Source organism: Vombatus ursinus, unplaced genomic scaffold, assembly GCF_900497805.2.
Source record: "Vombatus ursinus unplaced genomic scaffold, bare-nosed wombat genome assembly UNPS02014779.1, whole genome shotgun sequence".
Classification (NCBI taxonomy): Eukaryota; Metazoa; Chordata; class Mammalia; order Diprotodontia; family Vombatidae; genus Vombatus; species Vombatus ursinus.
The window spans coordinates 37,179,745-37,200,405 of NW_020954557.1; the positions used below are offsets into that span (position 1 = coordinate 37,179,745).

General features: G+C 38.6%; 1 protein-coding gene across 3 annotated transcripts; it reads left to right on the forward strand.

Annotated features, from left to right (window-relative positions):
• The first annotated feature begins 1,468 nt into the window (after positions 1-1,468).
• PRKRA (protein activator of interferon induced protein kinase EIF2AK2) lies at positions 1,469-20,241 on the forward strand. Of its 3 annotated transcripts, none has more exons than XM_027865979.1 (8): positions 1,469-1,557; positions 2,324-2,493; positions 6,369-6,450; positions 10,498-10,576; positions 11,652-11,769; positions 13,232-13,326; positions 17,115-17,289; positions 19,490-20,241. In XM_027865979.1, the coding sequence occupies exons 1-8, from the start codon at positions 1,493-1,495 to the stop codon at positions 19,645-19,647; spliced, it is 942 nt and encodes a 313-aa protein (XP_027721780.1). In that variant the 5' UTR covers positions 1,469-1,492; the 3' UTR covers positions 19,648-20,241. The 3 variants fall into 3 exon arrangements, with proteins under 3 accessions (XP_027721780.1, XP_027721781.1, XP_027721782.1); XM_027865980.1 differs by having other exon boundaries at positions 19,493-20,241; XM_027865981.1 differs by lacking the exon at positions 1,469-1,557 and adding an exon at positions 1,843-1,949.
• Positions 20,242-20,661: the final 420 nt, after the last annotated feature.

The following is a 20,661-nucleotide window of genomic DNA, read 5'->3' on the forward strand; positions in this document are numbered from 1 at the left end:
GGGTCGGAGGTGAAGAGGTGAGGCCCAGGAGAAAGCATTTCCTTCCACGCATTTGGGGCCAGAAAGAACAATTTGTGAATCTTTCACAGCCGGGACACAGCCCAAATGTAGAGTGGTGCTAACTAGGGACACGAGTCGATGCAGGTTATTTTAAAACAGTGGCTATCTTTTTTGGGACGATCTATGAAGAGTGCAGCCTTGGTTTCCAAAACCTTTTCTAAATCAGGGCTTAAATGCACTCTGTTCTGCCTCAGGTGATAAGAGGACGACGATAAAGGATTTAAAAGAGGAAATCCCTTTAATGCTCAGGGTTTGGGATTTCTCCGCGGGTTGGTTGGGAGCCCCAGGAGCGGGGTTCGCGAGCGCAGCGGTTCCGAACGTGGATCAAGCAGGGATGTCTCCTGCAAATCCCAGAGGGGGTGAAAGAGAAAGAGGAGGCGAAGGAGGAAGGGAGGGTGAAAACCGACTCATTAGAAATGGAAGCGCACTGCAAGCAGGGGCCGTCTCAACCTCCGTACTTGCATCCCCAACGTGCTGCTCGGCGTGTGGCTCCGAGCGGGCACTTGTTCGATGGACGTTCTTCCCTGCATCAGCTGACATGACGTCATGGTGTGGCCGGACAAGCCCCCAGACCCCTTAGGTCCAGAGGCCGCTAAGTTATTCGTTCGTCCCCCCCCTGGCTTTGGGGTCTCCGTGGGCTCAGGACATCGCCTGGGACTCAAGAACGCGCTGATTATACAGAGGTGGGGGGGGTGTCATTTTTAGTAAGAGAATGATCACTTGTCATTCGGACATGCTTCCATCCCATCTCGGGAAGGAAAGCACTCGTGGGGTTTGAGCGAGAGGAGGGAAGCAAGGGCGTCCGACTGCGTGCCCACTCTGGAGCGTCTCGGGGAGAAGGGGGGCCAGGGTGCTCCCACTACGGCGGCCCTGACGCGCCCTCTCCTCAGGCGGAGCAAAAAATGCCCGGATAGAGAATGACCCTGCTCGCGGGCCGGCACGCGGGGCCCGTGGGTCAGTGACCGCACGCAGCACGCGCTCGCGGACTTGAGGGAAGGTCAGTTTGGGAGCCGAGGCCTGGGGCAGGGGCCGGCTGCTAGGAGCGGGCGCCGGGCGGGGGGCCCGGGCCGCGGCAGCAGGTGCGGGCGCGGCGGGGGGAGTGAGGGGGGCTGCGCCATCGGCTCCTCCTCTTCTCCCCCGCCCCCCGGAACCACAACAGGGACGCGGAGGAGGGGGGGGAGGAGGAGGAGAAGAGGGACAAGAGGCAGCTGAGGCAGAAGCAAAAGCGGCAGTGGCGGAGGGGGAGCGGGAAGCGACCACCACGGCGACCGCGACGGCGACTGCGACGGCGGCCCCGGGGACCAAAGAGGCCCCTCTCGGGGACGGGCCGCCCAAAGGAAGGAGAGCGAACCCCCGGCCCCGAGCCCCCCCCGCCGCCACCCCGGCGGCCCCATCCACGCCGGCTGCTCCAGCCTCCGCCTCACGGCCGAGCATGCCCCAGGGCGGCCTCCACACGGCGACGTCGGCGCCAGCCCCGCAGGACAGCGGCACCTTCAGGTCAGTTCGCGGACGGGGCCCTAGCCTGCCCGCCGCGGCCCGTGGGACACCAGGTAGGGCCTCGCGGGGGAGGGGAAGAGGCGGGAGGGGGCGAGAGAGGACGAGGAGGCCTCCGAGGTGCTTTCTGGGTAATAGTACCCCTTTCTTCTCCTCTCGCTCTCCCTCTTCCTCCCCCTTCCTCCTCCACCTCTTGGAGAAGGGAGAGACCCCGCCCTCCAGGGTTCTACTCCTTCCCTCCCCCACCCCCGGGCAGCGCCGTGGGTGGGTCAGGCTAGAAGAGCTGCTGCTGTCGCATCCCAGGAGCCCAAGGCAGCTCGAGTTACCTGAGCCCTGATAGGCTTGAGAAAGAGGACGCCCGTGGGGCCTCGGAGATCGTTTCGTTCCCTGAGCAGGTGCTGCTGGAGCCGGTTTTTTGGGCTTTCTCTCTCTGACCCTCCCTAACCTCCCCCCTCCCTCACCTCTCCTGATCCCTGCTGCTGCAGCTGCCAGCGGAGGAAATTGGAGAATACCCCCACTCCCAATGCCATCTTCATTTTTCAGAACTCAGAAGAAATACAGCCACTTCGTTTTCTAGTCGTAAGAATGAAAAGTGAATCCCCTTCGGTTAGCTTTAGGGCCTCACTTGACACTTAAAATTTCTACTTTAATGCTCGCGCGCGCTCTCTCTCTCTCTCTCTCTCTCTCTCTCTCACACACACACACAAACACACCCCCCCCACCCCCACCCCTTTGGTGTTTCTAGCAGACAACCTTCTCATTTATGCAGGTTGGGGAAAATGATCACAGCCAAACCAGGGAAAACACCAATTCAGGTGTTACATGAGTATGGCATGAAGACCAATAATGTCCCGGTTTATGAATTTGAAAGAGCTGATGGACATGCAAATACGCCGAGTTTCACCTTCAGAGTGACCGTTGGTGATATAACTTGCACAGGTCTGTATACACTATTAACCCAAACTATTAAGAGCATTGTCCTAAAAATAGGCTGTAATGTCTTCTTTAGAATGGTGCCCTAGGGAAATATTGAAACTGGAAAGTGTCAACTCGGGTCAGAAGAAAGACATTTTAAACTTTATCCTCTTTTTCTCACTTTCTCCCTCCCTTTTTCCCTCCTCCCAGGTACCATCAGAAGCCCAATTTAAGATTTAGTAATGGAGGCCTCCAACTTCCTGTTCCTTAAGATATCCCTAATGGTTCCATTAGTCTACTTCAGAGTCAGAACTGGAGAGGCTTTAAGGATGAGTAGGAACTCCTAAGTAGCCTTGGGGACTAAGATAGTTTTTAACCATGTGTCCAAGCTCACAGCCCCTACCTGTACCTTGATTTCCCATTTCCCACCCCACTTTGCAACTTGTTAAACTTGAGGGAAGGTGGGTATGAATTCTCTCTCCCCCACTGTAAGACACATAGAACCTTAGAAAGTTTTTCAGCTTTCCTAGGTCACTGTTGTAGAAACAAGCATATTCTTGTTTATTTACCAAGCTGGAGCTGGCCCAGTAAAATATCTCGTTCTGTATCCAAAGAAAAGCAAAGCAATATATATGTGAATTTTCCTGTTTAAACATAGATACCCTGTCATTAACTTCTTGACCTTGAAACACACAAAAAGACACATTGCATTTTACTTGAAAAAAATATATATATAACAACAATAAATTCAAATGGATTAGTCAAGTTTTATGATCTATTCATCTAAAAACTACAGATCACAGATTTTGTTTTGTTTTGTTTTTACTGAAGTGAAGCTACATTTCATATCCCTGAAATGTATGATCTGTGGTGAAAAGGCATAGGGGCTGAGGTAGAATGCTGATCCCTGATGAGAACAGAGAAGGAATAATCACTGTTTTCCCAGCTGGGAATTGGGGGGGGGGAGGGAAGAGAATAGAGTCAGAAGAAAGCAACTTTTAAGTTCATATTGTTTAATCCCTTCATTTTATACTTGAAGAAACCGAGATGTTATGTGACAAGCCCAAAGTCACACATTAGGTAGCCAGAGGCTTTCTGACTCCAAATCCCACACACTTTATACTGCACCATGCTGCCTCCCATACAAGGCCAAGCAGCCAGTTTGTAAATCTACTTAGTAAGTCATGAACTTTTGGTTGGGAATCTATGTTAAAAGTAACCAGAAGCTTAAAATCTTTTTTTTTTTCCTCTTTACTGTATGAGACTCTCATTATGTGATTGGGGGAGTTACTTAGAGCTTAACCACTGCGAACCTCTGTTACTAATGTGTAAAACAAAGAAAATGTTTGAATCACCTGTCTTGTTGAGTAAAACTTGGACAGTTTTCTCTAACACAATATAAATGTAGGAGCTATTATTAATAAATGTGTTCCATGTATGAACCAAAGAAATAATAAAGCTATTTCAAGTAGTCTTTGTTTCTGGGATATTGTTTGTATATACCACAGAGAGATAGCATAGCATAGTAGATGGAGAGTTAGGAAGACCTGGATTCAGGTTTTACCTCTGATATGTATTAGCTGTGATACTCGGTAAATTGTTTAATTTCTCCCTGCCCTGGGCAGCTCTCTAATACTTTTAAGTATAGATTGTTGCTTATCTGTTTTAATGGAGTTTTCTTACTGGAAGTTTCCTATACTAATGAAATCCTAAGTTTAGAACTGTTTAAATATAAGACAGCAAGCTAGCTATGTATAAGCTCAGTTTAAAAAAAAAAAAAGCTATACTGTCTTTCCGTCAATCTAATTTAGACCAAGGACCAGAAATCTACAGGGTACCTATAAAAGATGATCTCATCACTATGCTGATTGAGTCATCCCCCCTTCCCTTAACACCCTTGTTCTACCCCCACCCCATTTTACTGGTAAAAATATAGGCTATCTTCTTGAAATGCCTTATTCCGGAGGCTGTTGATCATAAAATCTTAGAGATTAAAAGGAACTTAAAGATCCAATCTGATACCTTCATTTTTACAGAAAAGAAACAGCCCTAGAGAAGAAAAATTATTTACCAGAAGTAGCAGCTACATAGGCAGAGTTGGGAATTGAACATGGGTCTTTTGATTTCCTAGGCAGGAACTTGTTTTATTGTATTACTTTGTCTTGTCCCTAAGAGAAGGAAAAAGTTAAATGTGTTAGTTTTATTCATTGCTGGTTTCTGAAATTAGAAATGGACTGTGGCGTCCCTACCCCCTTTCTCCACTCATAAAGTGAATATAGGATGACTTTAAAATGGGGAAGAGGTCACTCTCCTTATCTTCTCCCTTGAAAGAAGATACCCTAAATATAATCATTGTAGATACACAACTTTTAACTGGAGTTTGACCAGGCACACAAGGATGCAACAGAGTAGAGCAATGATAATTTTGCTGTTAAATATTTTCATTGCTGAGTGCTTTAAAGGAATGCCTACTCACTGCCAAAGCTGACTAGGCTACATTGCAGAAGTTTAGGCTTCTCTGCTGTTAACACTGGTGTTCTCCCTTTCATCCTAGCATAGGGGAGAAGTGAATATATTCATTACCTGTGAGCATGAAATATAACCTCTTTTTTATCATTTTATAGAGCATTTGTAATTTTAAAATGTCATTTCAATGTATACATTTAGGATGTAAGGAAACCCTTTTTAAAATACATTTTGGTTGTTATCTTTTGTTTTTACATGACCTAGATGTCCTCCTGTATCCCTCCCTCTCTCCCATCCCAAAGAGCTGTCCTTTGTAACAAAATTTTTTAAGAGAGGAAAAAAAAATCTCAAAAACCATTCTGTACATTAAAAAAATCTGGTACCGTATGCAATGTTCCATATCCTTAGATCCCCATCTTCTCTCAAGCATGTGGAGTGGGGCAGGAAGATGTCTTCTCATATTCCCCTTTGGAGTCAAACTTGTTTTTTTGTTTTGTTTTTAATAATTTTGCAGAATTCATTTTCTTTTTGTAAAAAAAAAATTTAGTTTTTAACTTTCACTTTTATAAGATTTAGAGTTTTAAATTTTCTCCTCTTCTTTCCCCTCCCCCTCTCCAAGACAGCATGAAATCTGATATAGGCTATATATGAACAATCATAGTAAACATATTTCCACATTAGTCATGTAAAAAAGAAGTAGAACCAAAGGATAAAACCATGAGAAAGGGGAAAAAAAAAAGGGGGGAAAAAAGAGAAAATAGTACGCTTCAATCTGCATTCAGACTCCATAATTCTTTCTCTGTGTGTGGGTAGCATTTTCCATCATGAGTCTTTTGGAATTGTCTTAGTTCATGTCATTCATTTGCAAATGTTTTATGTTTGTGGAACTTTTAATTTACATTTTTATAGTCATGTATATTGTATTCCTGATTCTGCTTACTTCACTTCGCATCAATTCATGCAAGTCTTCCCATGCTTCTCTATATTCATGTTTGTCATTTCCTACAGCACAGTACTATTCCATTGTATTCATATACCATAATTTATTTAGCCATTTCCCCAGCCAATGGGTACCTACTTAAGGAAAACCTTTTTTTGTTATATGTATTTAGAGAGGCAATGTGCTATGTGGATAGAATGCTGTATGTGGAGTCAGGAAGATTTGGATCCAGATCCTTCCTTAAACTCTTCTGTACTGCAGGTCCCTCATTTATAAAAATCAGGAAAATAATATTTGTAGAGGACCTACCTCACAAGGTCATTGTAAAACCAAAATGAGGTAATGTATTTTGCAAAATGTTAAATGCTACATAACATCAGTATTGTAATAATAATTTTGTCATCTTTCCTTCTTGTAAATTAAAGTCATTTGATCATGTGTTTTGTTGATATTATCTCAGATCATCTTGCCTTTTTTCTTTTTCCTAATATAGGTGAAGGTTCAAGCAAGAAAATGGCGAAGCATAAAGCTGCAGAAGCAGCCATCGACCATTTGAAAGCAAATGCAAGTCTTTGGTGAGCTACAGTTTTTGGGTTTTTTTTTTTTTTTTGCACTTTTCAGCTCAGAAATATCATCACTGAGGCAAAAATGATAGTTTGAGTTATGTTTGTAAAGTCAACAGAATGAACAGTTGTATTTAAATTGGAAATACTTTTTTTTTTTTAAATGAAAACTCTCATATTTCTGGGAGGAACTTTAGGAATAAAAATTAAGTTCAAGAATTAAATTTAAATGAATGCTCTATTGAGCTAGGCACATTTTTTTTTCCCAAATAGGACTTGTATCAGTGCAGGAGAGATCCAGTTATTTCTTGCTACATTCTTTGATAGGCTAATATTTGCCATGACTGTTTTACAGTATTAAGAGAAAGCATTTTCTTGTGGGAAACGTGATGTTTTTAAACTGCTGTTCTAGGGCTCTAGCAAGAGAGACAAAGGCAGTAAATTTCGCTCTAAGTCTATAATTTGTTTTTCATTACTGGAAAGCTATGTATCATATATGTCTTATTAAGTAATCAATACAGGGACTGAATTATATGGTGGTTTAGCTGGTAAAATAACTATTGGGGTTTGATGTCTAGGACATTGTATCACATGTTATGATGATATATAATTGGCTGGACTATGAAGCACTGTGTATATCACACTTTTAAATACTCCCTTATTTATATCAAAGAATTTCAGAATTGGAAGGGACCACAGTGACCATATAGTACTATCCACACACAGAAAAGAATCTCCACTACAATATACTCAACTTTTAGTCATCCAGTCTTGGCATGAAGAGCTCCAATTAGAGGAATCTACTATATTCTGAGGAAGCCCATTCCACTTTTGAAAAGCTTTGTTTCTCAAGATATTTCTGCTTACAAGCAAGCCTTTGCAGTCTACAGCTACAGCTCCTAGTTCTGCTGTTTGGGGTAACCAAACGGGACAAGTGGATAATTCTTTCATAGATTTGGAAGACAGTTATCGTGTAATCGTGACCCCATATGGGGTCACAACCCACAGTTTAAGAAGCTCTGCTCTAGACAATCATCACCAGTTCCTTAAACCTATCCTTGTATGCCCGGAAGTTGAGGCCCTGATTCACCATTTTTGTTCTTTGGATGTTTTCCAGCTTACCAATATCCTTCCTAAAATGTTATACTTAGAGCCAAACACAGTATTTTTGGTGTGGTAGGACCAGGGCAGAATGTAGTGGGACTATCACCACCTTATTTCTAGGAGCCATACCTCTCTTATTTCAGCCCAAGATTTTTGTAGCTAATCTCTGGGCCAGTTCTAATGTCCTTAATTCACACGAGATGCCATCTACTTTCTAGTTGATGCCAGCATCCTCTGTTTAGGTTCCTACAAAGACTTTCCCTTCCTCTGTGGAGTTTTGGTTTGGCCATATTCTTATTCTCTCCTACTCTAAATCTTAGAGAATTCCTAGAACTATTACCATAAAGACCCTATATATCAGTGCCTGTTCTTTGATATTCCTGAATAACTCAGATCCTCAAGGCTAGAGATCACATCTAATAGATATATACTAATTTTCAAGATTTGCCAAATCATTGGCTGGCTTTTTTTTTTTTCTGCCCCTGATGATTGCCATTTTATTTCTGTGCACAAAAGGTCACCACCATAAAATGTTCAGTGCATTTGGCACATTGTAAAATTGAATAGCATTATAAAAATGAGTGAGATTTTTCCAAGGCATGTTTTAGATAGCCAGGGAAAAATAAGCCAAAAAACACTTACGCATTTTTGTTTCATGGCAGATAGAGGAGGGGATTGTCAGGTTATAGTCAGACCTAGAAGGGTTAACCCAATGCCATAATTTTCCTTCCTTTTAATCAAAAATTATTTTGATGATTTCAGATTACTGCATTGTACACGGATGCCTATAGCATGGTAACTCAGACAAAGTTTGAAACCATGCTGGCAATCAAAAAATAAACAGGAGATAGTATTATCTGTAATCTCAGTAATCATAAAAGTTGCCCACCGGTTGCCAATCTATGTGCATGCAGCTTAATTCTACATTAGTTCTGGCTTTCTAAATAACTATAGTGTTCTTAGATACATCCTACTTAAAACCAACTAAAAAAATCAGTCTTGTCTCACCTATTTTAAATCCTTAACCCTACTCTCAAAAATTAAGAATCAAAAAATTAAGAATGCAACTACTTTGTGCCAAGCATAGCATAGCCTCATACCATGAGACTGTTCAATCTAGACATTCTTAACTAAATAAGAGATTTTAAAAATATATTACCAGATCATTTCAATCAAAAGTTCATTGAATATTTGCCATATTTGAGGTGCTGTTGTAGGCACTTACAAGAAATAGAGGTGAAAAAGGCAAGGTCCTTGCCTCGTGAATCTCCCAGTCTAGGAGAAATGATATACACAAATAATTACAATAGAAAAATAAGATCCAGGATACCCAAATTAATTTTATACTCTGAAAATTTCCTGCCCATTTTCCACTTCTTTTGGCAACTATAATAATATAATAATGATACTTCCATTATATAGAGCTTGGCAGTATATGAAGTGTTTTCACACTATGGTATCATGATTTAAGTTACACCTCTGTGAGGGTAGGTAGAATAAGTATCATCCATATTTTTCAGTTAAAGAAATAAGAGTCTCAGAGAAACAAAATTACTTACTTGACCATATGATGAGTAAATGTCTGAGCCAGGTCTAGAACCTGGAGATCTTCTGGTTCCTGGTGTACTGTATATTCCATTATACTAGTCAGTCTATTTCATATAAATATGTTGCTACCATATAAATAAGTTGCTACCATTTTATTGAAACAGCTGTTCATTGACAGCTGGCCAAACTGACCCACCAACGTCATATAATTTTTCTTCTGTCAGAACTAGTGAGTGTCTTGCCTTTAATCAGCACTCCATTTGTACTCTTCATTTCTATATTAGTTTACTTTTTTGAGAGTCTTCAGTTTTCAAATAAATTTTCTTATGGTTCAAGGTTTATCCTAAATGACTTTTAATGAAGTGTGACTCGAATGTTTTTTTTCTCTTGAATTAAAATTCAAAATTTTGATTACATTTTTTGAAGTTAAGGGATTCTGCTTCTCATTTGGTTTCACAGTTCTTTGTAACTCTTATATGTGTTTAGGTTTGAATTCATTAGTTTAATGTTTGTATTTGTTCAAAAATAATATGAGTCTAAGTATGTACTTGGAAAATTCACTTCCATTTTTGGCATTAATAATTTTCAAAGCAACCAGCAAGAGGCATTAGTTCTCAAATAATTTCCAGTTTGAAGAAGTTCATATCTTTAAACCAAAAAACAAGATTTTCTATATCTTTTATTCTTTTAAAAAATTCAGTACCTTCTCTATACCAGTTTTAATTTCTGTTACTTTAAGAGAATTTTGTAGTGCTATACAATATGTGAAAATCCTATCAGATCATGACTAAGAGTTAATCTTTTGCTATATAATGGATTTCTTGCTTTAGAGTAGAATGCTACAACAGTATATTTAAAGAGCAGACTCTCTAGTTAATTTAGAATAGTTAGATTTACCAACATTTGGTTTACATAGAAATTTGGAAGACTGCATGTTACATCAAAGTACACTTCTAATGGATGCCTTTATTGTTTATGCAGTAGAATTGATTCACAAAGATATTTGCAATGACCTATTACAGGATTGGCAAACTATGACCTGTGGGCCAAATTTTAAATTATTTTACTTAAAAACATAAAAACCATTCTTGGCTCATTGGCCAAACAGAAATAGGTGACAGGCTAGATTTGGCCCATGAGCTATTTGTGGGTTGCTGGCCTCTGACCTGGCAGAATGCAACTATAAACCAAAGAAGATAATAAACAAAAGGTGTTTAAAATTAGGATTTTATGTTTAATTTCATTAATTATGTTTGATGTAATATACCACAAATAAAAAAGGACAAAAAGTAATAAAAAGAAAATTTCCCCATCATGTATTTATTGCAGATTGAAAGTAAGCATGTCTGTTTAGTCATATTTGAAAAGTTATTTCCTAATTCACAATATATTTTAAAAATAACTTAGTTTTGCAGTTCCAGACCCAATGGCTCCTGATCCTTCCAAGCAACCAAAGAATCAGGCTAATCCTATTGGTTCATTACAGGTATGTTGTGTAGTTATATTTTTCATACATACTATTTGTCTTCTAAAAAAAGACATAAGAATGACTTTAGCACAGTTGTGTTGCATAAAAAAAAATTGAGTATTTTAAAATAAAATGGTAATATGTTTTGTTTTCCAAGTTACTTTCATTAGATGTTACAAAACTAACTTGAAATGATTATTCTATTTATTATGTCTTGGATTTTCCTCCCATATACAGTATCTGCCTTTGGTTTGTGGAATTCTCATTTGAGATCAACAGGACCCCTGTGCACATGGGTAGAGTGTTTTATATTTTAAGAATGTTTCTTACCACTTGTGACAGAAGACCTCTTTCTACTTCTGTTGTGAGAGAAGCCATCATAAATAGCCCAGACCAGATAGCATAGGTCAAGGAAAGGAAAGTAGTATGCTTATTTGCTTACTCTGCCAAAAATAACACAACCGGCTTTGAATTATTGCATGCAGATCATCGTTCTTACAGATTATCCATGCATTCTATTGGCCAGTTATCCACCCTCATTATCCAGTTGGTCCTGTTGAGTACTTTCTTCCCTTATATGGGCTTTTGTTTTGTTTTGTTTTATTTTTTCTCACATTTCTTCTGCAACTTCACCAAAGCTCTTTTTTTGCCTTCTTTGCTCTGCCCTGTTCCCATCCGAATGCAATGGTTAGTCAGCTATGGGCACAAAAGTTTACAGATATGAGGGGAGAGGCCATAGGAGTCATTATCAGTGAGTTCCTCCAGACATCCTCTCTAATGTCCCATAAGAGGCTTTCAGCAGCCTGGCTTCTCATTTGATCTGTGAGATCTCAGAGTATTATAGTTATATGGAAGCACTCCATTCACAGGAGGGTATTGCTTCTGTGTTAATATTGGTGGACTTGTAAAATATAAAATGTTAGGATGTCTATGTGAAAATAGGAGGTGAACTTCCCTCATTTTTTTTTGTTGCCAAGCATCATTACTTTGTTACCCCCTTTATAATAGAAGTGGGAAAAAAGAGATTATAATGTTTTTATTGTAATCATTACATAAATGAAATTATAAATGAAGCTTTACCACTGTTTTGTAGGAACTGGCTATTCAGCATGGCTGGAGACTTCCCGAGTATACACTTTCTCAGGAGGGAGGACCTGCTCATAAGAAAGAGTTCACTACGATTTGTAGACTTGAATCATTTATAGAAACTGGTATATATGTCTTGTTTAATATCGTAACATGCTGTGTCAAAAGAAATTTTTATTCTAGTAGCAGATTGTTACTTTTCTCTCCTTTTAAATTTAAGTATATCTTAAATCATTGCTTTGGCATGCTTCAGTAAATTGTTATCATAACTCTGGTACCCTTGCCCATTGGCATGTGTCCTGGGTCTAAAAGAAGTCGTCTTGTACAACATATGAATAAGCTATGATTTCTTCCACTTGCAACTTTTTAATGCCTTTCTCTGAGACTTGAGATGAAATTTAAGTGCATTTAGTTGTATGCAGATATTTTTATAACTCTACAGAGAATGTCTAGGTTTGAGTAAAAAATAGATGTAAGGGGATAAGGTAGTATTTCTAAATTAAGCTTGGGGATAGTGAATTTTTTAAAGCATATTAATATTTTGTGCTTTTAAGCCCAACATTATTTTAAGGCAGATACAGATAAATACTATGTATTTTTTTTTGGACATGCAGAGAGAAGAAACAGTAAATCTTTTTCAGAGTTTCATCATTAACTCCAGAAGTTAAAAGGACTCCAGGGGAAGGTTAAAATTAACAAATGAAGGTGGGATAGGGAATAAGATGATAGAAAAGGAAGAACAAGGAAATGAGAATAATGTTGTCAGTTTAAGAGATACTAAACTTCTAATTCTCTGTTGAAGACAGTAAGAAAAAAATACATAGAAAATTAGTGTGATTATACTTAGACTTAATTTTTCTTCATTCTCTAATGCATTTGAAATAATTTTTAAAGTTTAATTAATTTGAAGTTTGGTTAAATACTACAACCAATTTCTTTTTTTTTGTTTTGTTTTTAATTTATTTAGTGTTTTATATTTCCCCAGTTACATGTAAAAACAATTAACATTCATTTTTAAAACTTTTGAGTTTCAAATTATCTCCCTTCCTCCCTCCTCACCCTCCCTCATTGAGAAGGCAAGCATTATACATATTACAATCAATTTCAAGGAAATAAGTAACTCTTTAATGATTTTTCTAATCTAATTTCATCCTTTTACACTCAAGGAGGGATGATACATAGTTCTAAGTTTGTTTAAGACAGCCAGAGACAGGCCCAGAAGAATGAAATTATAATTTGCATAGACCATTGCAGATTGGGAAAGTGGTCAGAAATAAACCAAGTGTAGCTTAGTAAAGAGAAGTGCAGGAAGAATCTGCTTTTTGAGAAAAAAATAACATAAATATAGAGGACATTTATATGTAAAAGTACAACAATACAGGACAGTATAGATAACAGATTTTCCAGGTATCTGCAACTTAACAGTAACTAAAAAAAGCAAGCATGAATCCAGGATGAAACTATGTGAAGAACATGTAGGCAACATGAGGCAATTTTTCCATTACGCAGGAACCCACTCTTTCATAATCCATCTAGCCTCCCTTTGTGGACATTCTTTTTAAGTATTTTCTATTATTTTTTCTTTAGGAAAGGGGGCATCAAAAAAACAAGCCAAGAGAAATGCTGCTGAAAAGTTTCTTGCCAAATTCCGTGAATTCTCTCCTGATAATAATGTTTCCTTAGTAAGTAGTGATTGGGCTTTAATGGTGTTAATATGATCAAGTATCTTATTCTGCAAGAAACTGTATTTTCATTCTGTGTAGGTCAGTCAAGCCCCTTTAGTCCCATGAAAGGACATTGAGTTATTTACTGGCTACCACATATCTAATTTCAGCTATCTTCCAGGTACGTACAGTTGGTCACAGGAGGAAATAAGTGAGAGTATAAATCAGAAGTTGTCAAACTAGAACTCTAGTGCCAGTGCTGAATGTTTTAGAGAATCAAAGAGCTTTGTTAAAAATACTATTACCTTGAATTTCTATAACACTTTACAGGTTTCAAATGTCTTTCACATACATTATTTTATATGACTTTTACAACAGTTCTAGATAGACAAAGCAAGTCTTTTTCTATCTTGCTGGGCTTAGTAACAAGGTTGTGTCAGAAGCCTTCTGGAACCTTGGCATAGAGCAGACTGTCAAGTGTCCTGGCTAAGAACCTGTAGTAGTGGAGAGAAAAAAAAAACACTAATCTTGAAGTCAAAAGACAAGGATTTAAGTCTAGTCCATGACTTCTGAGCCTCAGGAAGATGCTTTGTTATGAACAAATATGCTCTGTTTATTTTATGGTGTTAACAGCACTTTGGTTATCACATCTGTTGTTTATGTAGTGGAGAAAGCAGAGAATAGTGTAGTGGTTTAAAAGTAAGTTATGGCCATCAAAACCATCAAAGGGGAAAACCCGGGACAGTGAGATGACTCAATAGAGCACTGGGCCTGGATTCAGGAAGACGTGAGGTCAAATCCGTCCTCAGCCATGAACTAGCTGTGTGACTGGGCAAATTACTTAACTTTTGTTTGCCTCAGTTTCCTCATCTGTAAAATGGGGATAATAATAGCACCTACCTCTCAGGTTTATTGTGAGGATCAAATGAGATATTTGTAAAGCACGTAGCACAATGCCTGGCCCATAGTAAGCAATATGTAAATGTTAACTAATATTAAATAGGGGCAGCTAGGTGGCGCAGTGGATAGAGCACTGACCCTGAAGTCAGGAGGACCTGAGTTCAAATTCGGCCTCAGACCAAACACTTGACACGTTACTAGCTGTGTGACCTTGGGCAAGTCACTTAACCCTGATTGCCTCACCAAAAAACAAAACAAAACAAACCAAAAACTAATATTAAATAGACCTCCAACCCAGATTTCACTGTTTGGGATTGTGCTTGCTTGGAATCTATTAATACCAGTACTACAAAAATCCTTTGACTGCACTAAATCAAATTCTTCATTTCATGTCCACCATTTGACCTGACCATCTAAAAGTATAGTCCCATTATAGTCTACTTTGGTCAGACACACATCAGGAGCATTATGTCTGATTCTTCGGGTGCCACATTTTAGTTAAGTCGTTGACAAGTGTGTCAATGTTTAACATGTAAAGATCAGTATAAGCCAGCATTGTGAAAAGACTCAAAACCCACATGCTATGATCACTTATTGGGGATATATTGTAGAGAAGATAACCTACATCTCATAGGATATTTGACTAGAAAATCACTAAAGTTCTTTCCAACTCTTGGAGTCTACGGTCATCCGTTTTGCAGATGAGAAAACTGAGAATCATAGGATTTAAGCTAGAAGGGACCTTAGAGACGTTGTAGTCCAACCCCCATTTTACGGATGAGGATGCTGATGCCACGAGAGGTTAGTGCTTTATCCTATATCACGTAGCCAGGAATTAACAAAGCTGGAACACACTCAGAATCTTTGGCTCTTAAGTAGAGAGCTCTTTTTAACCAGTATTGCCTTTCTGTACTCAGTAAGTACATGATGAGTACATGGTAAATGGAGCAGACATTTTAGGTACATTTTACAAGTGAATAAAACTTAAGGCACAGAGAGGTTAAGATAATCACAAACATTTATTAAGCACCTTTCTGTGTTCCAGGCAGTGATAGGCGATGATACAAAGACCAAACCCTCCCACACAAAAACCAGTTCCTGCGTTAACAAGCTTATATTCTGTCAGGGGAAGCAACACGTATGCGTCCAAGTAAATATAAAATGCATACAAGGTAATTTTGGGAAGTGGGGGAAACACTAGCAGCTAGTGGGATCAGGAAGGAAATTACAGTGGAGCTGAGGTTTGAAGGAAGATAAGGATTCTTAGAGGCATGGGAGCTGGGCATGTATTCTAGAGATGAGGATAACTATTTCAATATAACTAGTTTCTTTGGTAATCTATGTGTTTTATTTTCTGAATTTTAAAATATTCTGAAAAGGAGTGCCAAAGGGGCCCATGACACAGAGCAGGTTAAGAATCTCTACCTTAGAGCAGAGGAACTGGAAGGAACTTCGAACGTGAAACATAGGTCTGCAGAGCTTGTCTAGAGGGAGTTTGGTACAGTGGTAGGAGCCAAAGAGACTTGGATTCAAATGCCACCTTTGTTATTTATGATTTGTATAATCTCAGGCAAGTCACTCAATCTCTCTATTCTTCAGCTGTCTCACCTGCAAAATTAGGAGATGGAACTAAATGGTATTTAAAGTCTCTTCTAGCCCTAAATGTGATCTAGTCCAGCCTCTTCATTTCACAGATGAGGACACACAGGCCCTATGTTACTTTCTGAAAGGTGTTAAATGTGTGAATTAGGAGCTCAGCAAAGAGGCTCCCCAAGGGCACCTTGAGGATGGATGAGATCATAGAAGCAGTGAGACTATTTCCATCTGACTATTCCGCCCTCCCCGTTCACTTGTATTTCTAGGAATCATCAAAACTAGGAGTGGAGAGAACCTCAGAGCAGTGACTGTCAGGAGGTTTGTAGAGGTCCCAATTTCTTTATTTTATGGCAAAGGAAACTGAGGACATGGAAGGCAAAGAAATTTTACAACAGTCAGGGCTCAAAGAAGTTATGTGATTTGCTCAAGGTACATAGCTAGTAAATGTTAGATCAGAGACTAAAACCTATGTTTTCTGACTTCCTCATCCAGAATTTTTGCCAGTAAAACACACTGGTTCTCTAGTGAGTTGACAAGTTATCTATGTCTATATTTGGTGTGGGGGATGGGGAGTAGAGTTATGGCAGTGGGTGATAAATATTAGGCTTATGGTAGATAAAGATTTTTTTTTTAATTGACAGAGTAGAAATGGTTTTATTAGGGCTAAACAACCTTTTTTTTTTTTTTTTAAGATAGCAGTTGCCTAACTGAAAATGAGGTGATGCATTCTCTACAAAATACCTCAAATATTATGCCAGACAATTAGCCATTTCACTTTTCATTTTCCACTGCATGACTGTACCCTATACTGTTAAAGTTTTCTGGTGGACTCCACTGTCTCACATCAACCTTTCCCTGGTTCTTTTCCCTCATTTCCTGCCTAATTCTAGATCAATTGTTGGGCTTGGGTTAAAAAAATAAAATGAATAGGGAGAGATCAAGCTATAGACTCTAAAGGATATCAAGGCAGTGATTCATGTGAAAATTACTTAAGAATACGTTATTAATATTATTTGAAACTTTGTGGCATTCCTGAATATAGCCCTAGGAAAACGAATGAAAACCATTCACTTCAAAAAATATTTATACTAATTTTTATGTTACACAAGTATTTTATTAGCAAATTTCCATATAGTTGTGTCTGCCCCTTGTTAATATCCATCAGATTAAATTGAAAAGTTACAGATGACCTAGTTTCTGATTAAAATGCTTTTTTTGAAAAGTTACACTTAGGGTAGATTTTTAATAAATGCTTTTGATCAGAATGGAAGTTACCTGTCTATAAGTCTAAACTTTCAAATGTTTTTCAGGCAAATGCGTTAGGAAGTACTATTGGATGTACTTGGAATACTCTGAGGAATTCAAATGGGGAGAAAATAACTTTACTGAGAAGAAGCCTACTCAGTATTCCTAATACAGATTACATTCAGATGCTTGGAGAAATTGGAAAGGAACAAGGTTTTGAAATAACATATTTGGATATAGGTAAGATTTTCTTTTTAGTTGATTTCAAAAAATTCTTTCTTGATTTAGAAAACTAAAGGATAGATTTCTTGGTTAGAGTCCAGTCATTCCTAGCATTGATTGAAGGTTTATACACAATGCTTGTACAATAGTATAACAACATTTTTCTACCCCATTACTCTGGGGGAGGAACAGGAACAGCTTTGGACTGCCCCCCCCTTTACCTTGACTTAAAACTTTGTCTTGGTCCTAGCTTTTTTATTTTAATTACTTAAATTAATTTTAATAACTTATTTACTTAATCTAACTTAATTTACTTTAATTATGATACCTATTTAATGTCTTTTTTGTTGATACATTTCACTTACAACAGATGGTGAAGAACTTAATTGTTCACAGCTACTCAATCTGATTAATTTTGATGGGAAGTGAGCAGGACTTAGAGCTGAAACTTTGATAGTCAAATATTCATAATAACCATGAGAGAAGAGGATTTATAAAACTTGAGATGGGGATTTCTGATTTTCTGTAGTACTTTGAGGAGACACAAAGAGTAAAGAATGCATGCTACCTTTATGTTCTAATAATGCTGCCCACACCACAATAAATGTTGATTTGAATGAGCCTAGAAATAAAGCACAAATTTAGGATCAAGAAGGTGCCTTATAAGAGACTATCTTTATCTAGACTGTGGAAAATAATTGATTCATGGTTATTTAAATTAAAAATGAAAATAGTTGAATTTTGCTAGAGTTATATTTTAACGATATGGTTACTTTTGAAAAGCTTCTAACAGATTTTTAAGCAAGCTTACTAATTTCCATTTTTCTGGTTGAATTCTTATAAAACTGCATCTGTTACTGGAGGAAGAGGCTATCAACATGAAAACCTAGATGTAGGAACTAGAAAGCCTCTTTCCCCAGTAAGCCACTCTATGCATTCAGACATTTCCTCCTGGGTTCTATGAATTTGTTTTTTAAAAAACTATTTTGATAACTCTACTTCAGCTGATCTCCTTCCTAATTCTTTATGTATTTATGCATTTAAAAAGGAGTCCAGGGCAGCTAGGTGGCCCAGTGGATGGAGTACCAGCCCTAGATTCAGGAGGACCTGAGTTCAAATGTGACCTCAGACCAAACACTTGACACTTACTAGCTCTGTGACTCTGGGCAAGTCACTTAACCCCAATGCCTAGCCAAAAATAAATAAATAAATAAAAATAAGAAGGGGTCCATATAAGTACCAGACTGCCAAAGGGGACCATGACACAAAAAAAGATTAAGCACTACCTGCTCTAAATTTGAGTACAGATGAAGTAGCATGACTGAAATCTTGCTGATTTTAATAATCATTCTATCATACACTTTCTTTTCCTTCTCTTGTCTTGTTTTGGTTTTGGTGAGGGCAATTGGGGTTAATTGACTTACCCAGAGTCACACAGCTAGTAAGTGTTATGTGTCTGAAGCCAGATTTGAACTCGGGTCCTCCTGACTCCAGGGCCAGTGCTCTATCCACTGTGCCATCTAGCTGTCCCTTCTTGTCTTATTTTATCCTTTTTCGCCTACTGTAACTGATTAGAAGGCCTGCCTTCTTCCTTCTTGGTTCAGGTTTATACTTTGCCTCAAATATTTGTGTGTGTTTTTTTAATGGATCTTTTAGCTAGGCTGGTCCTCAGATGACACACAGTCTGCTGGGGATACATTTAGAAGTATTTATTAAGTACCTACTATGGATCAAGCACTCTGCTGGCCCATATTTGAAGACTTTCCAGTTTAGTAGGATGTAATAAGGTTTCTTTCTAATGGTTTTCACCTTCAAGAACCCAGGATTACCTTCATATTACAACTAGTCATAAGAATGGACTGAGCACTGAAGTGGAGATTCAGAGATTGTAATCTTTAAAACATTCATGCACAAAAAGTCTTCAGCTAACTCTGCATTTTCATTTACCCGGATCCAAATGTCAACTGAGGGACAGCAGCTGACATCTTAATAGAAAATACAGAACTTTCTCTTTAGCTGTACCAAGTAGAAAAAAGGAAGTCCTGCATTTGCTGGAGTTGAGCTTTGTTTTACCCTGCAGAGTGAGTGGTAAGGATTAATAAAGCACCTTAAATTTATGCTTGCTAATAAGAGGATCTTAATTTCTTAAGCTCAGGTTTCTCAGTTATTGATACAAAGTATATGTGATGTGTTGGTAATAGTAGTTTATCTGTTTCAGAAGAACTGAGTGTGAATGGACAGTACCAGTGTCTTGCTGAACTTTCAACCAGTCCCATCACCGTCTGCCACGGTTCTGGGATCTCCTGTGGCAGTGCTCATAGTGATGCAGCTCACAATGCCCTGCAGTATTTAAAGATAATGGCAGAGAGAAAGTAAACTTGGAGCAACTTTAAGAAGAATCCTTCAGCAGCAGTAGCACATAAAAGGAGTTTTTTCCCCCCCAAGTAAAATGTTGACTGTAATGTTTAGCTTTGTGTGATGTTTCTAAATCACTTTCATAGAAAACCATCAGACTACAGTTTTCATTATATCACAGCCAGTGGTTATGAATTAAGCTCTTTTTAATGGCTTCAACTTTGTATTGTTTTCTTGTATTTATAAACTTTGTATCATGAAGCAGAGTGTAGCACCTAGTACAATGCCATGCACACAGTAGGCAGTAAAAAAAATATTGTTTATAATGACAATGACGAAATAAAACTACTACTGAGCAACAATTTTTACTGGTGCTTAAATCCTTCCTCACACAAAGCTTAGTAAAGGGTTTTCTAAAGAACCCCTTTATAATGCTAGTGTTGAGGGACAGGACTAACACCGGCCTTATAGGCTAACTGTTATATCAGACATTTTTGCATGTAGTTGTTATGTTTCAGGGGACATGATTTGACCACAGTATATATGAATCCATGTAATAAGGAGCTGTATTATAATGGGGTTCTACTGCATTTTATTAAAAAGCTACTGACTTGATTGTTCTCTTCTTTCTGTTTAACTCCGTGTATTAATTATAGTTCTATAACTTTTCATTTAGAGGGTAACCCTGTCTTTCATATGATCAACTTGGATGTATCCATTAAATGTGAATGAAAACCTAGTAATGGCTGCTAGCCACAGGAACTCCACTTCCCTTTCCATATCCGCTACCTGGACTTTTCTCTCTTCTACTTTTCTTAATCTCCAGCTAGTTCTGTTGACACTTTTCACTTTGTCTCAGGGTAGGGATCTGTAGTGGCAGGAATAGCATTGGCTGGAATGTTGGTGCCAAGGGGAAAAGAAGAATGCAGAGTTCTTTAGCTATTCCTCCCAAAGCCCTCACCCCTGCTCAGATTCTCATAGCTCCAAAACTATTCCTTTGGTAGTGTCTGTCTCATCTCCTTTCCCTACTAGAGT

Excerpts from the sequence above, each read along its gene's own strand:
- PRKRA (XM_027865979.1), top strand. The coding sequence starts at position 1,493 with ATGCCCCAGGGCGGCCTCCACACGGCGACGTCGGCGCCAGCCCCGCAG. Across the intron at positions 2,494-6,368 it reads TGGTGATATAACTTGCACAG|GTGAAGGTTCAAGCAAGAAA; the intron begins GTCTGTATACAC and ends TTCCTAATATAG. Across the intron at positions 13,327-17,114 it reads CTGATAATAATGTTTCCTTA|GCAAATGCGTTAGGAAGTAC; the intron begins GTAAGTAGTGAT and ends AATGTTTTTCAG.